Source organism: Cololabis saira, chromosome 4 (genome assembly GCF_033807715.1).
Source record: "Cololabis saira isolate AMF1-May2022 chromosome 4, fColSai1.1, whole genome shotgun sequence".
NCBI lineage: Eukaryota > Metazoa > Chordata > Actinopteri > Beloniformes > Belonidae > Cololabis > Cololabis saira.
The window spans coordinates 33,116,728-33,133,510 of record NC_084590.1 but is presented as its reverse complement, the minus strand read 5'-3'; the positions used below and the strand labels follow the sequence as shown (position 1 = coordinate 33,133,510).

At 45.3% G+C, this 16,783-nt stretch overlaps 1 protein-coding gene across 1 annotated transcript; it reads right to left on the bottom strand.

Annotated features, from left to right (window-relative positions):
• Positions 1-3,281: 3,281 nt before the first annotated feature.
• LOC133442388 (extracellular calcium-sensing receptor-like) lies at positions 3,282-6,450 on the bottom strand. The gene is made up of 6 exons (XM_061720370.1): positions 6,308-6,450; positions 5,925-6,213; positions 4,927-5,733; positions 4,595-4,822; positions 4,340-4,463; positions 3,282-4,192 (listed from the first exon to the last, which is right to left on the bottom strand). The coding sequence occupies exons 1-6, from the start codon at positions 6,442-6,444 to the stop codon at positions 3,282-3,284; spliced, it is 2,496 nt and encodes an 831-aa protein (XP_061576354.1). The 5' UTR covers positions 6,445-6,450.
• Positions 6,451-16,783: the final 10,333 nt, after the last annotated feature.

Here is a 16,783-nt window from a genome sequence, read left to right as displayed (position 1 = left end):
CACACCTGGGTGCACATTACGGTTCGGGCCATATTAACTGCCAAAGGAATGGCATAAATTGCGCCAAAATTACGCGATTAATTGGAAATGTTCAAAATGGCCGACTTCCTGCTCAGTTTCGGCCATGGCGCCAAGAGATTTTTCTTTATGTTGCGGCATGATACAGGTGTGTAATGTTTTCTAGGGGGCGCTGTTGAGCTATTTTGCCACGCCCATTAATGCAAACCATGAAATATAATGTTTTTCGCCAGGCCTGGCTTGCGTCAAACATTTGGTGACTTTTGTGGCACGTTTAGTTTAATTTCGTCGGAAAGGGGGGGCGCGCTTTTTGGTGTCTATCGTCGCCACGGTAACACTTTTGATTGAGAAAAGTAATGCCCATCGTCGCAGGATCGAGACGCACATTTAGATGTACAGTATAACACACCTGGGTGCACGTTACGGTTCGGGCGAAGAAGCGGCTGAAGTAATGGCATAAATTTTGCCAAAATTACACGATTAATTCAAAAGGGCCGACTTCCTGTTCGGTTTCGGCCATGGCGCCAAGAGACTTTTCTTTAAGTTGCGACATGATACAGGTGTGTACCGATTTTCGTGCATGTACGTCAAACCGTATTGTGGGGCTTGAGGCACAAAGTTTTCTAGGGGGGCGCTGTTGAGCCATTCTGCCACGCCCATTAATACAAACCATTAAATATCAAATTTGGTGACTTTTGTGGCACGTTTAGGGGGGCAAAAGGGCCCTCCTTTCGTCAGAAAAATAAAGAAGAAAGAAAGAAAGAAAAATTCCTACAGATACAATAGGGCCTTCGCACTGTCAGTGCTCGGGCCCTAATTACCTGTCCAACTGAATTACAGCTACCATGGACTTGCTCTTTGTTTACCCAATGCAAACAGCAATGAGCTTAGAGAAATAAATGTTGCTGCTTAATAAACTGAAAGTTCATAAAGATTATAATTTGGAGGCCATCATCCCACAGTGAACAAGATGTTTCACAAATGGGAAAAATTCAAGAGAGTTTTAAAATGTTGCAGGTGTGGAAGTCCCAGCAAGTTTAATCTCAGATGAGACCATAAAAGGCTCAAATAAAAACAACCCCACAATGTTAAAGTCCATGTCAGAACAATCAGAAGAAGACTGAACAAGCAAAGGTTGTTCGAAGGAGTTTACAGGAGGAAAGCCTCTTCTGTTCAGAGAACATGGGCGAAACGCATGGGATTTACAAAAGTGCATCTGAACAAAGCACAAGACTTCTATGTTCGAGCTACAAGCAATGTTCTACGAACAGTTGAGACCAAAGTGGAGTTGTTTTGCGTTACAGTCACAGCATTTCAGAAGAGACACCTTATACCTACAGTATTTCAAGCTTGATGGGTATAGGGACAATGTACAGGTTAGGCCATCAGACAGCCAAAGTTTTTTTGAAATTGGGTCATGCAGCAGGACAATAATCTGTACAACAACATTTTTGCCTGAAATGGATATATAAACTACTGAATCATTCGGGAAACTTAGTTTTACTTGCATCCCTTTGAACTTCATTCTTGTTAAACAGTAATAGCACTCTGGGAAAAGTTATGTTACCATTTAGTTCAGGTTGTATTTGCTTAATACTAAAACCCACTATAATCAGATTATTTTCATGATGTTTTTGTACAGAAAGGAGTTCTGGTATTGCCTTTTTCACATTAATGTTTATGTTTTTAAAAGATAACATTGTGAACTCCTGTTTATATGGGCAACTTTTCATCCAAGTGTAAACTTTTTTCTCTGGTAATACATTTTTTTAAGTTGCTTTATAAGTTGTATTCAACAAAAATTGAGAAAGTGGAGTGGGAATTCCAAATGCAAACTAGAGGAAATATTTAAGAATGGGAACATTTTCCAGACAGGATAAAAAAAAACATTAGACAATGTACTGTACAAGTAGAGCACGATAAGCTTATTTTATAAGTAAAGTGAACTATGTATGTAATTACAGATGAGGATTTATTGTTAATAGCAAAAGCAAACTAAAACTTTCCCCCCTCTAGCACATAACAAAATGCAACATGATGTGTAGTTGAAGGTGGACATAAATATTATTTTCTGATCTGGATCAGGTCAGAAGCCTTCAATCAGAAGCCTTTAATCAAAAAATCTGTATGAGGGTGCTTTCACACCTGTGACCCATTTGTTTTGTTCCGATTCAGGGGCTAAATCGATACAGTTGTTTCGTTTCTCGTTCGTGGGGTTTGTGTTCACAAGGCAAACGTCTGTACCAGTTCAAAGATGTTAACAAATGCCATGCGCGAACCAGCTGCTCTCTGATTGGTTAAATGAACACGGAAAGAGTTTCCTCTTTCGCACCCCGGGATAAACAACAACCCCCTTTCACAGAGAGGGTGCAAAGCGCAGACCGCAGCCGCCGGCTTTAGGCTGATTTATGATTCCGCGTTACACCAACGCAGATTTAACGTCGATTTAACGCGGAACCATAATTCAGGCTTTAACCAATCATTTATGTGCGCTCGGCGCAGAGCGGAGCTCAGCGGCGGAAGAGAGGCCGCCTGCCGCAGGGTTTGCGCTGCGCAAACCCTGCCCGAATTGAACATTCTTTAATTTCACCGTGCCGTGCTGGGACGACATCTTGGCACGTCCAATAGGAAAGAAGGTGGTGGAGGCTGCGCCGACTTCCGAGCGCGATTTCTGTGTTCAGATATACCAAACGTTCCAATCTTTAGGGGGAAATGCTACCCTGTTCTAGAACAACTGCTCCAAACGGGACAGGTATGAAAGCACCCTAAGACTTTTTCCGACCCAGGTGGCCACTAACAAAGTCGTAGGATTGAGTTTTCTAGAACTTTTTTAGTTGGTTGGTGCTTCGAAGACCAAAATGTATTAAACACTAACAATTCCAATTGATTAGTTTTCATCTCTGTTTTAAAGAATTAAAATATTATATATAGAGCAAATATCAAAGCCAACACATAACTGAAGTATGAAGCATCCCGGACAAATAAACCAGCCATGCCACAAGGTTGAAAACCTTATTGTTTAATGCTGTATTTGAGGAATCTACCACAATGCACTATACACTTTATTTCTCAGATTTCATTTGTTTAATTGTTTTTTTATTTACTTATGTCTGTTCTTAAATTATTTATTCTGCTTTTAAACCCCTTTACTTTTGAATAAATGTATTTAATATTTTGTGAAAAGGACTTTGAATTCTCTTGTATATGAAATGTGCGACACAATAAACTTGCCTTGACCTGCCATAACTGTACAATATGCTCCATTATAATGCTTTTGACTGGTTCCTACCCATAATTTGGTTCTTAGTATTCCTCTCTGGTTTCAGTAGTAAAATATAACATTTTGGAGCAAATATGCAGAAAAGCAACCCAAAGCTTGAAGCCAGAATAGCAAATATTTCTACAGCTACAGTAAACTTCCCAGGAGAGCTGACATACGCTGGGATAAACGTGACCCAGACTGCGCTGAATATCAGCATGCTGAAGGTGATGAATTTGGCTTCATTAAAATTGTCAGGCAGCTTTCGAGCCAGAAAAGCAAAGATTAGGCATAGCACAGCCAGAAGTCCAATATAGCCTAACACACCCCAAAACCCTATATCTGAACCTAAATCACATTCTAGAATAATCCTTTCAGTGGCATGAGCCGTATTTTTGTAGGGAAATGGTGGGGCAAATGCTAACCATACCACACAAATCAACACCTGCAGTAAAGTACAGCCGAGAACGCTTGTTCTCTGAAGTGAAGCAGAACACTGAGGAACTGTGTTCGCTGGCCTTCTAGCCTTAAAGGCCATCACCACAGTTATGGTTTTAGCCAATATACATGACATGCACAAGGCAAAGGTTATGCCAAACGCTGTGTGTCGTAGCATGCAGGACCACTCAGTGGGCTGGCCGATGAATGTCAGAGAACACAGAAAACATAGAGTCAAGGAGAAGAGCACCAGGAAACTCAGCTCTAAGTTACTGGCTCTAACAAGAGGCGTGTTGCGAAACCAAAAGAAGACACATGAAACTGCAAGTGTTAAACCTGCTCCAAACAATGAGAAAGCAGCAAGGAGGGCACCCATGGTCTCCTCATAAGACAGGAACTCAATCACCTTTGGAACACACTCGCTGTGATCCTCATTTGACCAGTATTCCAGTGGACACCGTGAACACTCTGCAGAATCTGGATGGAAAACAGGAGAAACTTAAATGTCTTTATGCTGGTAACATGAATGAAAGGTAAAATGAAATAAGTGAACCCCTGTTTAGTTCAGAAAGGTTAGTGGTAGGAAGTACAATTAAGGGAAACAGGAAGAGATTTTTCACTCACTGCTAGAGTTGCTGATCTCTCCAGCAGCGCAGGCGATGCAGGAGAAACAGCAGATGGGTTTGCCTTTAATTATTGCCTGTCGAAAGCCTGGAAAACAACTCTCGCTGCAGACAGACAGTGGCCTCTGTAATAACAGAATGAATCAGCGATCAGTTTGCTGAAAGATATTATTTCATCTTTAATATTACCTAAAATGTGCAATAACAGTGGTATTCAAAAAGAATTCAAAACAATTACACAGATGTTGACCGATACCTTCTGGGATTCTTCAACCCATGTTATGTTTATTCCATTCATGGTGAACTGCTTTCCATTTGGTTGTGAAGCATCATAGCTCCCTACAGTCACAAACACAACATCTCGTGCTGCATTTCTCTGCCAGTTAACCAGCTCATATGTTGCTGCGGGGTCTCCTTGTTTATCAAAATACACTCTTTCTCCTGAATGAAGAGTAAAATTCACATCCTGGAGGTGTTTCACAACCTATCAATGCAGAACACCAGTTTGGACACGAATGGCACAATACATGATATATATTAAAAGAAAAAGAAATAAAATTACATATTTTTGTGGATGTAACTTCTTACTTGTCTTGGCTCTATATGATCTTTCCAGACACATGAATGATTGTTTGTTTCGCCGCTTTGTCCACATTTTAACATGCTGTGCATGGCGTGAGCTACAGCATACGCAGCCTTGTACACACAATTAGATATTCTTAGCTCTGACACATCCATGAAAGAATTAAATATGTCTTCTAGTCTCTCATTGCCAGAACACTGTTTTGTGCCAAGTAGACTGGACTGAAAAGTGCAGTCAAACGTTTCCTCCCAAAACTCTTGTAACAGGATGTTCTGAGGTTCCTGTCTTGGGTGAACCCGTAAGAGAAAATCTTGCAAGCCTGGAATTTTTGCCTTTTTAATGGCAAACCCCAGAGATCCTGTCAATATACTGGCATACCTTTTTTTAGCCAAATGACCTGATGTAATCCATGATTCACTGCCAACCCACTGCAACCCGGTCAGGTTTTGTCTCAGAGCTTCTTCAAGCAAAACATCCATTTCGTCATAAGCAAGAAAAGCAACTAAAACAGTTGTAGTGCCACTCCGGATTACTCTGACCACCTTCTCAACCTGTTCTCTGGATCCTGTCCTGGAGATGGCCTCGGAGTATTCAACACAAACCCCCTCCTGAGTCGCAGCTGCGATAAATGTCGCCATTCCATTATTACCATAGTCATTGTCACTTCTGACCGCCCCAACCCACGTCCATCCAAAGTGCTTTACCAGTTTAGCCAGGGCTCTGCTCTGGTAGTAGTCACTGGGAATGGTCCTGAAGAAGGAGGGGTATTCCTTTCTGTTGCTGAGACATGCACATGTTGCAAAGTGGCTGATCTAATAAAAAAAAGAAAATAACATACATGACATTTAGTTATTGGAAACTGACATGTATCTTAGTTTTAAGTTTTACCTGCTGTTTGTGCAACTGTTATACCATCATTTCATCTTTGTGTACCGATGTCTTAATTACAAGTTAAATATTATCTCTAAAGCTATTTTATGTAACAAATGTTATCAATCATTACCACTGGTATTTGAAAAATCCCTGAAATCTGTAGCATCACAACTGTTGTGGAAGACTCTGAGGTTCCAACGACTGCATGAACAGATGATTGACCAGAGCAGGTTTTTCCTGAAGTCCTTTCTTGTCCATTCATTAGACCCATTGCTGCACGTGTCGAAGGCAATGTTGAAGCACAGCTGTCAAATATCTTATAACCAATTGAGATATTTGGCAGTAAAGAACTGCTGTTGTTTATCTCCTCAATGGCAAATATCATTGTTTGTGCAAAACGAAATTCTCTTAAATTTATCCTGAAAAGAATTATAATGAATTACCATCATTTCATCATTAGAGACACACAGCCAAAAGGAGAAAAAATATATCAACAGTCACAATTAACTGTACCTGGAGCACACAAGAGGTTCTGGAGGCTCAGACAGGGAGAGTGAAGACTGTGAGATTTGGTTATGGATGGAAAAAGCTCCTCCAATTGTAATATCTCCTTTCTTGGACAAAAGAGGAAACTCTGGGCTCCCCAGCATATCACAGACAGTTGTTTCTTCTTCTACTAAAGCTCCTGCAATAAGCATAATTAGACTGATTACAAAGATGCAGTCATACATTTTCACAAAGGCACACATACACCCACAGCTTACTATGTTCTCGTCAACTAAAATATGTCTCCTTCAAGAGGTAAAGTTTTATATTTCCAAAGATGATGATGATATCTGAGCTCCTCTAATCAAATCATAGTATTATGATGGAAACGGGGGCGGGACCACATTACACAAGCGTTAAAATCGCTGCATTGGCTCCCCGTGCATTTTAGGATTTAACATTTTTTTATATATATATATATATTTTTAATTTAATATAATAAATATAAATATATATGTGAGAGGCGGGTGGGGGGGGGGGGGTGGGGGGGGGGGGGGTGGGGGGGTTAAGGGGTGGCATCCGCTGCTAGTCTCTGAAATGAGAGAAACCCATTATAACGCACAACAGGCACACAAGCCTTTGAAATCTGTAAGAGAGAAAACAAACAAACAAACAGACACGAGAACAGGCAGACACAAACAGCAACCATTTAAGGTCTCTGTAACTGTATCAAGACTAGGCTACTGCAATTAACTGCCCCCCTAAACTGTGGAGTATGTAGGTGAGTAAGCAGGTGTGTGTGCAAAGTGAAAACAAGGTTGTACCTGAACCGCAACTATAGTGGAGGAGATAGGGCACAACCATGCCACCCGAGAAACCAGAAGCCGACAAGGGAAAATCCCGAACCCAGGCCACTCACAGCCCCACGGAGGACCAGAAGAGGGCGGGAAGAAACCCCCCTCCCCGCAGGCGACAGAGAGAAGCCCCGGGCGGGGCCCCCATGACCACGGGAGGAGGCAGCCAGGAAGCCCACGGTGATGGACCAGGACCCAGCCGAGCACCAGCCAACCGACATAGGCCGATCATGTGGCTAGGATGTCCACACCCTCCAGGACCATAACCCCCACCCAGCGAGAGGCCAGCCTGCCCGGAGAGACGAGGCCACCTCGACCGTTGACGCCGGCAGACCGGCACCCGCCCCGACAAAAGGGGGAACCCCAAAGCCAAAGACGTGCCCAGCTGCAAGGGCAGCGAGGGGGAGCGGAGATGGGCACAGAGCGCGGGAACACAAGGAACAAGGAACCACCCAGATAGGCCCGGCAGCAGAGGGCCCCAGACCCAGGCTCAGACAACGGACACCCATCCATCCATCCATCCATCCATCCATCCATCCATCCATCCATCCATCCATCCATCCATCCATCCATCCATCCATCCATCCATCCATCCATCCATCCATCCATCCATTCCTTTTCTACACCAATTTCTTCCTTTAGAGGGTCACAGGGGTCTGTTAGAATCTATCCCAAATATATATTTTTTTTTTACTTCCTGATGGAGGCCCAAGTTTGGTGCATCTTCCATCTTCCATCGCAGGACACCCTTACACACATGCACTCACTGACAAAGACATGGACAACCATTCTCTCACCACACCATCTCTCTCCGGAGGCCCAGCACCGCCTGGCAGGCCCTCCCCCCAGGCAGCACGGCAAGCCCATGCCCGGGCCCGGCCACCACGGCCCCCCTGCCCCAGGCCGAACGCGGGAGACATGGGTGGAGTGAGCCTCGCTCCCGCCCCTGGTGATGAGTGTGTGTGGGTGTGACTAATGCGGTAAAAACAGGGAGGGGGAGGTCAGGGTATCACACAGTGATCAACCCTCCAAAGACACTAAAGGCTGAGTTATGGTTCTGCGTCAAAACTGACGCCGTCACTGACGCCGTCACTGACGCGTGCCTCCCAAAAATTGTAACTACGCCTCGAGACGACGCAGACCAAACGCAGACGAGAGGGCTGTGATTGGTTCGCTTGGTAGCAACTCATTTCCGGTTTGAAGCAGTCGTGAACTTTCAGCGCTCTTGTCTTCGTGTATGTGTGATTTTTTTTTGCACAATAGTTGTCCTTATCTCTTTGATTCACTGTGACCGGAAAAAGTCGGATAAACCATTCAGGAAAAGATCGCGAATTAGCGGTCACGGGGGGTACTGCACCGCGGCGAAATGGAGTGACGGAGAAATCCGAAGGGTTCACAACGGCGTCACGGTGATGGCGTGTGCACGGCGTTGTTTTAACGCAGAACCATAACTCAGGCTTAAGTGTCCTTGTTGAGTGTATATCTGTTGGGTGTAAGGTGTCTAAGATGTTGTTAAAACTGAGGAGCAGGCAGTTCTGGGGTATGTAAGACAGTGTCAGACCACGCCCCGGACCCCCCAACCCCCCAACCCCTTGGGCCTAAGTGAGTGGGTGCATGAGTCATGTAGAGGGGCAGGAGGAAGAGAGGAGGACAAAGCCAGGAGGCAGGGCCAGTGGAACTGGCCCTGATAGGCACCCACGTTCCCAACAGGCCACCGGGCCAGGGCCCCTGCCGCACTCCCAGGAGTTGGCTTCCGGTGCCGCCGGAGCCCCCAGGTGGAGCGGGAGGTGGTACAACAGTTTTCCATTCATACTCACGACAGAGAACATAGAAACCTGCGAATGAGTCCCCCCAGCGGCCGCGTCAACCCAAGTACCGGGGGGAGGCAACCAAAGCCCCCCACCCCCCTGATCGCACCGCCCCCCCGCGCCCTCACAGCGGACACCCCAGAAGCCCCAGAGTCCCCACAGATGCCGGGACATGCGCCCTCCGCCCTAACGACGACCGCCCAAGGCAACAATGCCCCCCCCCAGCGCAGGTAGCCACCCTCCACCCAGGCAGAGCCCAGCCCCTCAAGTGGGAGCTCCAGACCAACACCCCAGCACACCGGAATGGTGCGGAGAGTCGCTTAAGGTCTGCCACCCAGACCCTCCCTAATCACCCCACCCGCTGCCACAAGGTAACCCCCCCATGGACCACCAATGTCCCCTGTGGGCCAGGGACAGGGCCCCACCGCGATGAGGATTTGGAACAGTTGATAGAATAGTCAGGGATAGAGATGAAAGTCCATCTATGAGTGCAATTGTCTGTGACATTGAGGTTTGTGAGTTCTGGAGAAAGAGTAGTACATCATCAGCATAAAGACTTATCTTGTGATTGAATGTTTTGCATTGTATGCCTTTTATATTTTGGTTTTGCCTGGAGAGAATGCCATGCATCGCAAAGACCCAGATCGTTCATATATTGCTTAATAATATTTGCGGACTGCTGACTCCTGTGACTACCTGCATTGCTGAGCCTGTCCACTCCAGAGTCCAATACCAGGTTGAGGTCCCTTCCAATGATGACTCTGTTGTCTAGGTGATCAGAGAGTGAGGTGAAAAAAGAGTGAAAACGATGAGTCATCAACATTTGGACAATATACATAGCAATACATAAGTTCATATTTTCAATGCGTAAAACTAATATTATAAATCTACCCTCTGGGTCTACGTATGTGTCCTTTACAGTAAAATGTACATTCTTGTTAATGAGAATAGCTACCCCTCTTTGTCTGGAGTTGTAACAGACTGAGAACACATGAGGAAATTGTGCTGCAGGAAAAAAACATTAGGATTGATTTTAAGGTTCTTTTATAAATGTCTTAGTGGTCTTGGGCCTTCTTATTTATTTCATCTGCTAATATTAACAATCAGTGTGACATTCTTTGGAAGCACATCCAATTTAATGAAATTCCATTCATAGAAGACTCAACTCACACATGTATGTCGGACAAACAATTTGATCTTCGAAATCTGCGATTTAGTTTGACTATAAAAGGGTTCAGTTGCAGCCCAAAGTATGCTTCCACTTGCCTCACTGCTGTTATTGCTTTGAGACAGCCAATCAAATTTCTAAGGCTTTTTATTTTACATACATGGACAAAGACAAAGCGCGGCTTGAAAGACCCCATATTAAGACTAAGAAAAAGGATTACCATTTTCTTTTGCCTTGGCGCGGGTCACCGGGGCCCAATCCTGGAGCCAGGCCTGGGCATGGAGCTTGATGGCGAGCGCCTGGTAGCTGGACCTGCACCCATTGGGCCTGGCCGGGCACCGACTGAAAAGGAGACTTGGTTCCCCCTTCCCATGGGCTCACCTGCTGTGGGAGGGGCCATGGGTGTTGGGTGCAGTATGAGCTGGGTGGTGGCCAAAGGTGGGGACCCTGGTGGTTTGATCCTCAGCCGTAGAAGCTGCCTCTACGGACATGGAATGTCACCTCTTTGGTAGAAAGGAGCTTGAGCTGGTGCACAGGGTGGAGAAGTTCCGGCTAGATATAGTTGGACTCACCTTGAGGCATGGCTCGGGCTTCAGAACCAATCTCCTCAAGAGGGGTTGGACTTTTTTCCACTCTGGAGTTGCCCAAGTTGAGAGGTGCTGTGCAGGGATGGGCATATGTATTGGCCCCCAGCTCAGTGCCTGTATATTGGGGTTCACACCGGTGAATGAGAAGGTAGCTTTCCTGTGCCTTCGGGTGGGGGGATGGGTCCTGACTGTTGTTGCTTGTGCACCGAACAGCTGTTCAGAGTACCCCCCCTCCCCCTTTTTGGAGTCCTTGGGTGGAATGCTGAGGGCACCTGCTGGGGACTTCCTCATTCTGCCGGGTGCTTAGGTGGGCAATGACAGTGAGAAGGGCATGATTGGGAGGAACAGCCCCTCAAATCTAAACCCAAGCAGTGTTTTGTTATTGGACTTTTGTGCCTGTCACGGATTGTCCATTACAAACACCATGTTCAAACATAAGGATGCCCACATGTGCACGTGGCGCCAGGAATCCATAGGTTGCAGATCAATGATCGACTTTGTAGTTGTGTCATCGGATTTGGGGCCACACTTCTTTGACACTCGAGTGAAGAAAGACGCGGAGCTGTCAACTGATCACCACCTGGTGGTGAGTTGGCTCCAGTGGTGGGGGATGATGGCGGTCAGACCTGGTAGGTCCAAAGTTATCATGAGGGTTTGCTTGCAATGTCTGGCAGAGACTCCTGTCAGAAGGAGCTTCAACTCCCATCTCCAGCAGAGCTTCAACCATGTCCAGGGGGAGGCGGGGGACATTGAGCCTGAGTGGGCCATGTTCCATGCCTCCATTGTCGAGACAGCTAGCCAAAGCTGTGGCCATAAGGTTGCTGATGCATGTCGTGAATTTCCTGGTGGACACCAGTGGTTAGGGATGCCCTCAAGCTGAGGATAGGGTCTTTTTGGCCAGTGAGACTCCAGAGGAAGTGGATAGGTACTGGCAGGCCAAGCAGAACATGGCTTTGTTGGTTGCTGAGGCAAAAACCAAACGGGAGGAGTTTGGAGAGACCATGGAGAATTGACTTCTGGACAACCACGGAGAGATTCTGGTCCACCCTCCAGCAGCTCAGGAGGGGAAATGGGTGCACCATCAATACTGTGTATAGTTGCTATGGTGAGCTGCTGACCTCGACTAGGGAAATTGTGAGTGGATGGGGGAAATACTTTGCACCCTTCCTATGAGAAAGCAGATCCTTTAAACTTGGAGGCACCTGCTTGACAGCAGGTGCTTTGACTGAAATGCTGAGTTTGCTTTTTGCCAAACATGCTGCTGGGCATTAAGGTCAAACAACTCTTTGATCTCATTGGTCCATAGGATATCTTCCCAGAAGTCTTGTGGATAGTTCAGTTGCACATGCTTTGGTGACGATCTTGTTACAAATCCTCCAAACAACTCACACGTTGTCAGTCTTTAGCTGTCATGGACTTTAACATTCAACGAATCAGTGAGGCTTGTATACTTCTTGTTTGATAAATCAATCGAGAGATTTGTTCTCTTCTAACTTTTTTCCTGAGTGATCATACGTATCTAATTACATGGAATTACAAGCCTGCTTTGACTGCACTGATTGGAGTGTTTTTGAGGCTGCCACCTCAGACCTGCATGAACTGACTGATACCGTGACATCACACATCAGTTTTTGTGAGGAGGTGTGTGTGACCACCAAGACCTTATGCACATACAACAACAAAAAACCCTGGTGCTCTGGTACAGCTTCGACAGGCTAAGGAGGAGGCCTACAGAAGCGGGGACAGAGTCCTGTATAACAAGGCCAGGAACACACTGATGGCTGAGTTGAAACTGCTAAGAGGGGCTTTGCTGAAAAGATCAGAAACAGCCTTTCAGCCAACGACCCAGCGTCAGTGTGGAGAGGCCTGCAGAACATCATGAACTACAGGAGACCATCCCCCAACATGCAGTACGTTTACATGCAGCAGTTCAATCGGGTTACTGATCGCATAAGACATCGTTCGGACTTTTAAACTGCATGTAAACACCTGAACCCGATCTATTTCGTACCTATATCGGACATTTAGTAATCGGGTTGGAGCACCTAGATAATCCATTCGCAATCGGGTTGTTAACGCCATGGATACGGGGACATCGGATATTGCCGTCTGCGCATGCTGGAGAATTTACTCTGCGGGGGGTTCACTCTGGCCAGTTATCTGATCTCTGAACAGCATGTATAATCAGACAAGTGATCCGATCTTCTGCATGTCATTATCTGATACGATCAGAAATCCGATCTCTTTGCTGCATGTAAACGTACCATCAACTGGCTGAGGAGCTGAATGTGTTCTACTCCCTATTCAACACATTCACACCTCTCCCCCCCTCAGTCATTACAGACTCACCTCCACCCCCTGCCGTTCTGCCACCTCTCCCCTCTGACCTCCCACCAGCACTCAAAGTCTGTGAAGAGGATGTCTGTCAGCTTTTCCTCAGACAGAAGACCAGAAAGGCACCAGACAGTGTGTCACCCTCTCGCCTGAAGGTCTGTGCTGACCAGCTGCCCCCCATCTTAACCCAGATCTTCAACAGATCCCTGGAGCTGTGAAAAGTCCCTTCATGCTTCAAACTCTCCACAATCATTCCGGTCCCCAAGAAACCCACCATCACTGGTCTGAATGACTAAAGGCCCGTGGCCCTCACAGTCATGAAGACCTTTGAGACACTGGTGTTGTCCCACCTGAAGGACATCACAGGCCCCCTGCTGGACCCCCTGCAGTTTGCCTACCGAGCAAACAGGTCAGTGGATGATGCAGTCAACATGGAACTGCACTACATCCTGAAACACCTCAACTATGCAGGGACGTACGCCAGGATCCTGTTCATGGACTTCAGCTCGGCGTTTAACACCATCATCCCGGCCATCCTCCACTCCAAACTCACCCAGCTCACTGTACCCTCCTCCACCCATCAGTGGATTTGTAATTTTCTGACTGACAGGAAGCAGCAGGTGAGACTGGGGAGCATCACTTCCCGCACACGGACTGTCAGCACTGGAGCCCCCCAGGGGTGTGTGCTCTCCCCACTGCTGTTCCCCCTTTACACCAACAACTGCACCTCATGAAACCTGTCTGTTAAACTCGTGAAGTTTGCAGATGACACAACGGTCATCGGCTTCATCCAGGACAGAGATGAGTCTGCATACAGATGGGAGGTTGAATGGCTGGTCTGCTGGTGTGGTCATAACAATCTGGAGCTCAAAACCCCACTCTACCACCCATCACCATCACTGACAGAACCGTGACTGCTGTTGGAACATTCAAGTTTCTGGGCTCCACAATCTCCCAGGACCTGAAGTGGGAGACCAATATGGTCATTATCTTCAAAAAGGCCCAGCAGAGGTTGTACTTCCCAGCGCCAGCTCAGGAAGCTCAATCTACCAAAGGAGCTGCTGATCCAGTTCTACATGACAATAGTCCAGTCTGTTCTCTGCTCCAACATCACTGTTCGGTTTGGATCACCAAACAGGAAAAGAACAGACTGCAACGGACAATAAGGTCTGCAGAGAAAATAATTGGTTTCAGCCTGCCCTACATCCAGGACCTGTACCTGTCCAGAGTCAGGAAACGGGCAGGTAACATCTCTGCAGACCCATCCCACACTGGTCACAACCTTTTTGGGCGGCACTACAGAACTCTGTACGCCAAAACAACCAGACACAAGAGCATGCATCTTCCCTCAAGCTGTGTCTGTGTTAAACAGCTAAAAACCAGACTAAAACCAAAACTCTTGAACACAGATATTTATGTGTATATAAATATATTTATATATTTATTTTACCTACGTTTTTTTACATAGGTTTTGTTATTTTATTTTATTTTTGATCTCATTTTATTTTTATTGTATTATTGTTCTTGCTTATGTTTATATTTCCATTTTTTTTTTTTTTACATTAAAGCAGCACTATGTAACTTTTCCACCTTAATATCATATTTCCAGAGTCATTGTGATGGTACATCAACTTACAACAGGTTTAATGACACCTCTGTCATGGTCTGAGGGGTCTGTATCGCCTTCACTGGCGCTATGTAACTATGAGGAGCATGGTAGGAACCCTGCCACACTAAAAAACTACAAATTTTTACGGCTTTGACTGCTTTACGGCATACGTCACTTCCCCCTCCTTCCCGATTCGTAGTCGAGACGAAAATGGGCGGGGCTTGGAGCGCAGCTCCGCAGAAGCTGGTAACCCGTTGCTGTGTTGTGGCTGCAGCAGCTCCACACAACAGACGTGGGGAAAAGATCCCTAATGGTTTAACTTTTCACCGCTTTCCTGCTTGGAGGCAGAACCACGGAGGCCGAGTACCTGAGATAACAGAGTAAAAGAGTGAAAGAGTCGTCGGCTCGGTTGGATCGCGGCTGTAACAACCAAACATAACGTTCCACAGTAAACAAACTAACACGCACACAGACCGGGGTCGGATCAAAACACGGGTTTATTAAACCACAAACACAAAGACCGGGGTCGGATCATTCATACAGGTTTTATTCCCCACTTCTCCAGCTAAACGCAGTTGCTGGCCAGCTCTCTGCGGTGCGATTAACCCCAATCTTCAGATAAAACTAGTTTGTTGAGGAAAAAATATCAACTCTCTTTGTAGCTGCAGAGGAAAAAAATAATCTCACGAGGAAAACAAAAATATTGCTCACGCCTCGGAGTCTCTTCAGCATAATATAACATTCAAAAAAAAAGAAAAGAGAAGTAAGAGTACAATACAAAACATGTACTGTATGTTGTACTATTATACAAATTTATTGAAACACATGGCGAGTCAAACATTTACCAAAGCAGCTGCCAAACACTCCTAAACAAGGTAGCCTAAGACGTTGGTTCTGCAGAACTGCGGCAGTAAATCCCTTCTAAAGAGTGGAGCTCCGACGAGGAGCTCCATTCTTTAGTAGGGATTTCTTATGGATCCAAACCGTTAATAATAATAATATTCTCCATATACCGCTCCCTGGCTTCCTTGTTTAAGGTATCCCGGTAAATTCCAATTCCTTTCCAGTAGTTTAACATCTTTTTTTTGCGTTCCGTCTGTTCACTTGGTGAAACAGAAAAGTCCGTCCCGTCTTCATTCGCTATCAAAACAAATGGACGCGACGGGACAGGATCTCTCCGGCAGTACGCGCTGGTGCTCATGGGAAACGTAGTGTTCTGGTAAAGCACTACCGCTTTTGTCCAAAAGATGCCGCCAAAATCAACAAAAGCTGAAAGTTACGTTGTGGTGCTTTAAGAGAGCCAAGTGAACCAAAGACAATTCCCTGTGTATGTTGAGATACATGGCAATAAAAGCAATTCTGATTATGATTATGATTCTAAATAAAGCACAATTCCTGGGGTTAAAATGCCGTACGTGTTTTTGTAAGGATTCAACATTCTGACTACATGAGTGGTTATTCTTAGGGTACTGTCTGACAAAAATATATGAACAAGAACACCTTTATTGGGGAGTTGTACTGTATTTAGTTATAGTATATATGTCAGACGATAATTGTTGTAAAGAGCTAAAATAAAACAGATATAGATAAACAATGTAATTGTATCATGAAATTTTAAGATTTTTGAAATGTCTTTTTTTTTCTTTTTTTCTAGCAGGTTTTGGGTATTTTAATTTGGAGAGACTTGGCAGTTTGAAGTAATTATGCATAAGCAAATAGACTTATGCTTGCTATTTCACAAGAACTTCATTGGTGGTGCGCAAGCACAGAGGTGAGTGACACCCCAAACCCCCTTTCAACTACTTCCCTGTGTATTACATTCTTTTTTTGCCTTTAATGATACATGCTATTGATATTTGAAATCTGCAACCCACTACAGCAAGTTTGTTCTGCAATGCAAAGTTTGTGCATACTATTCACGGTGAAACAAAATGCAGCAACTATTTACATTCCTGTATCATATTGACAAAACTAACTTGTTATGCTACCCTTTAGAGCTCATAATCTAGATTCACCCCAACGGAGTTAAAAGACCTTATTAAATACTAAAATACTTTGTTTGGGCACCTTGTTTTGCAGTCAGCTCAAGATTCTTAAAACCTTGAAGGTCAAATTGAGTCATGATTTGATAAAAATAATTATT

Excerpts from the sequence above, each read along its gene's own strand:
- LOC133442388 (XM_061720370.1), bottom strand. The coding sequence starts at position 6,444 with ATGCTGGGGAGCCCAGAGTTTCCTCTTTTGTCCAAGAAAGGAGATATT. Across the intron at positions 5,734-5,924 it reads GGATTTTTCAAATACCAGTG|ATCAGCCACTTTGCAACATG; the intron begins GTAATGATTGAT and ends TTTTTTTATTAG. Across the intron at positions 4,464-4,594 it reads GGGTTGAAGAATCCCAGAAG|AGGCCACTGTCTGTCTGCAG; the intron begins GTATCGGTCAAC and ends CTGTTATTACAG.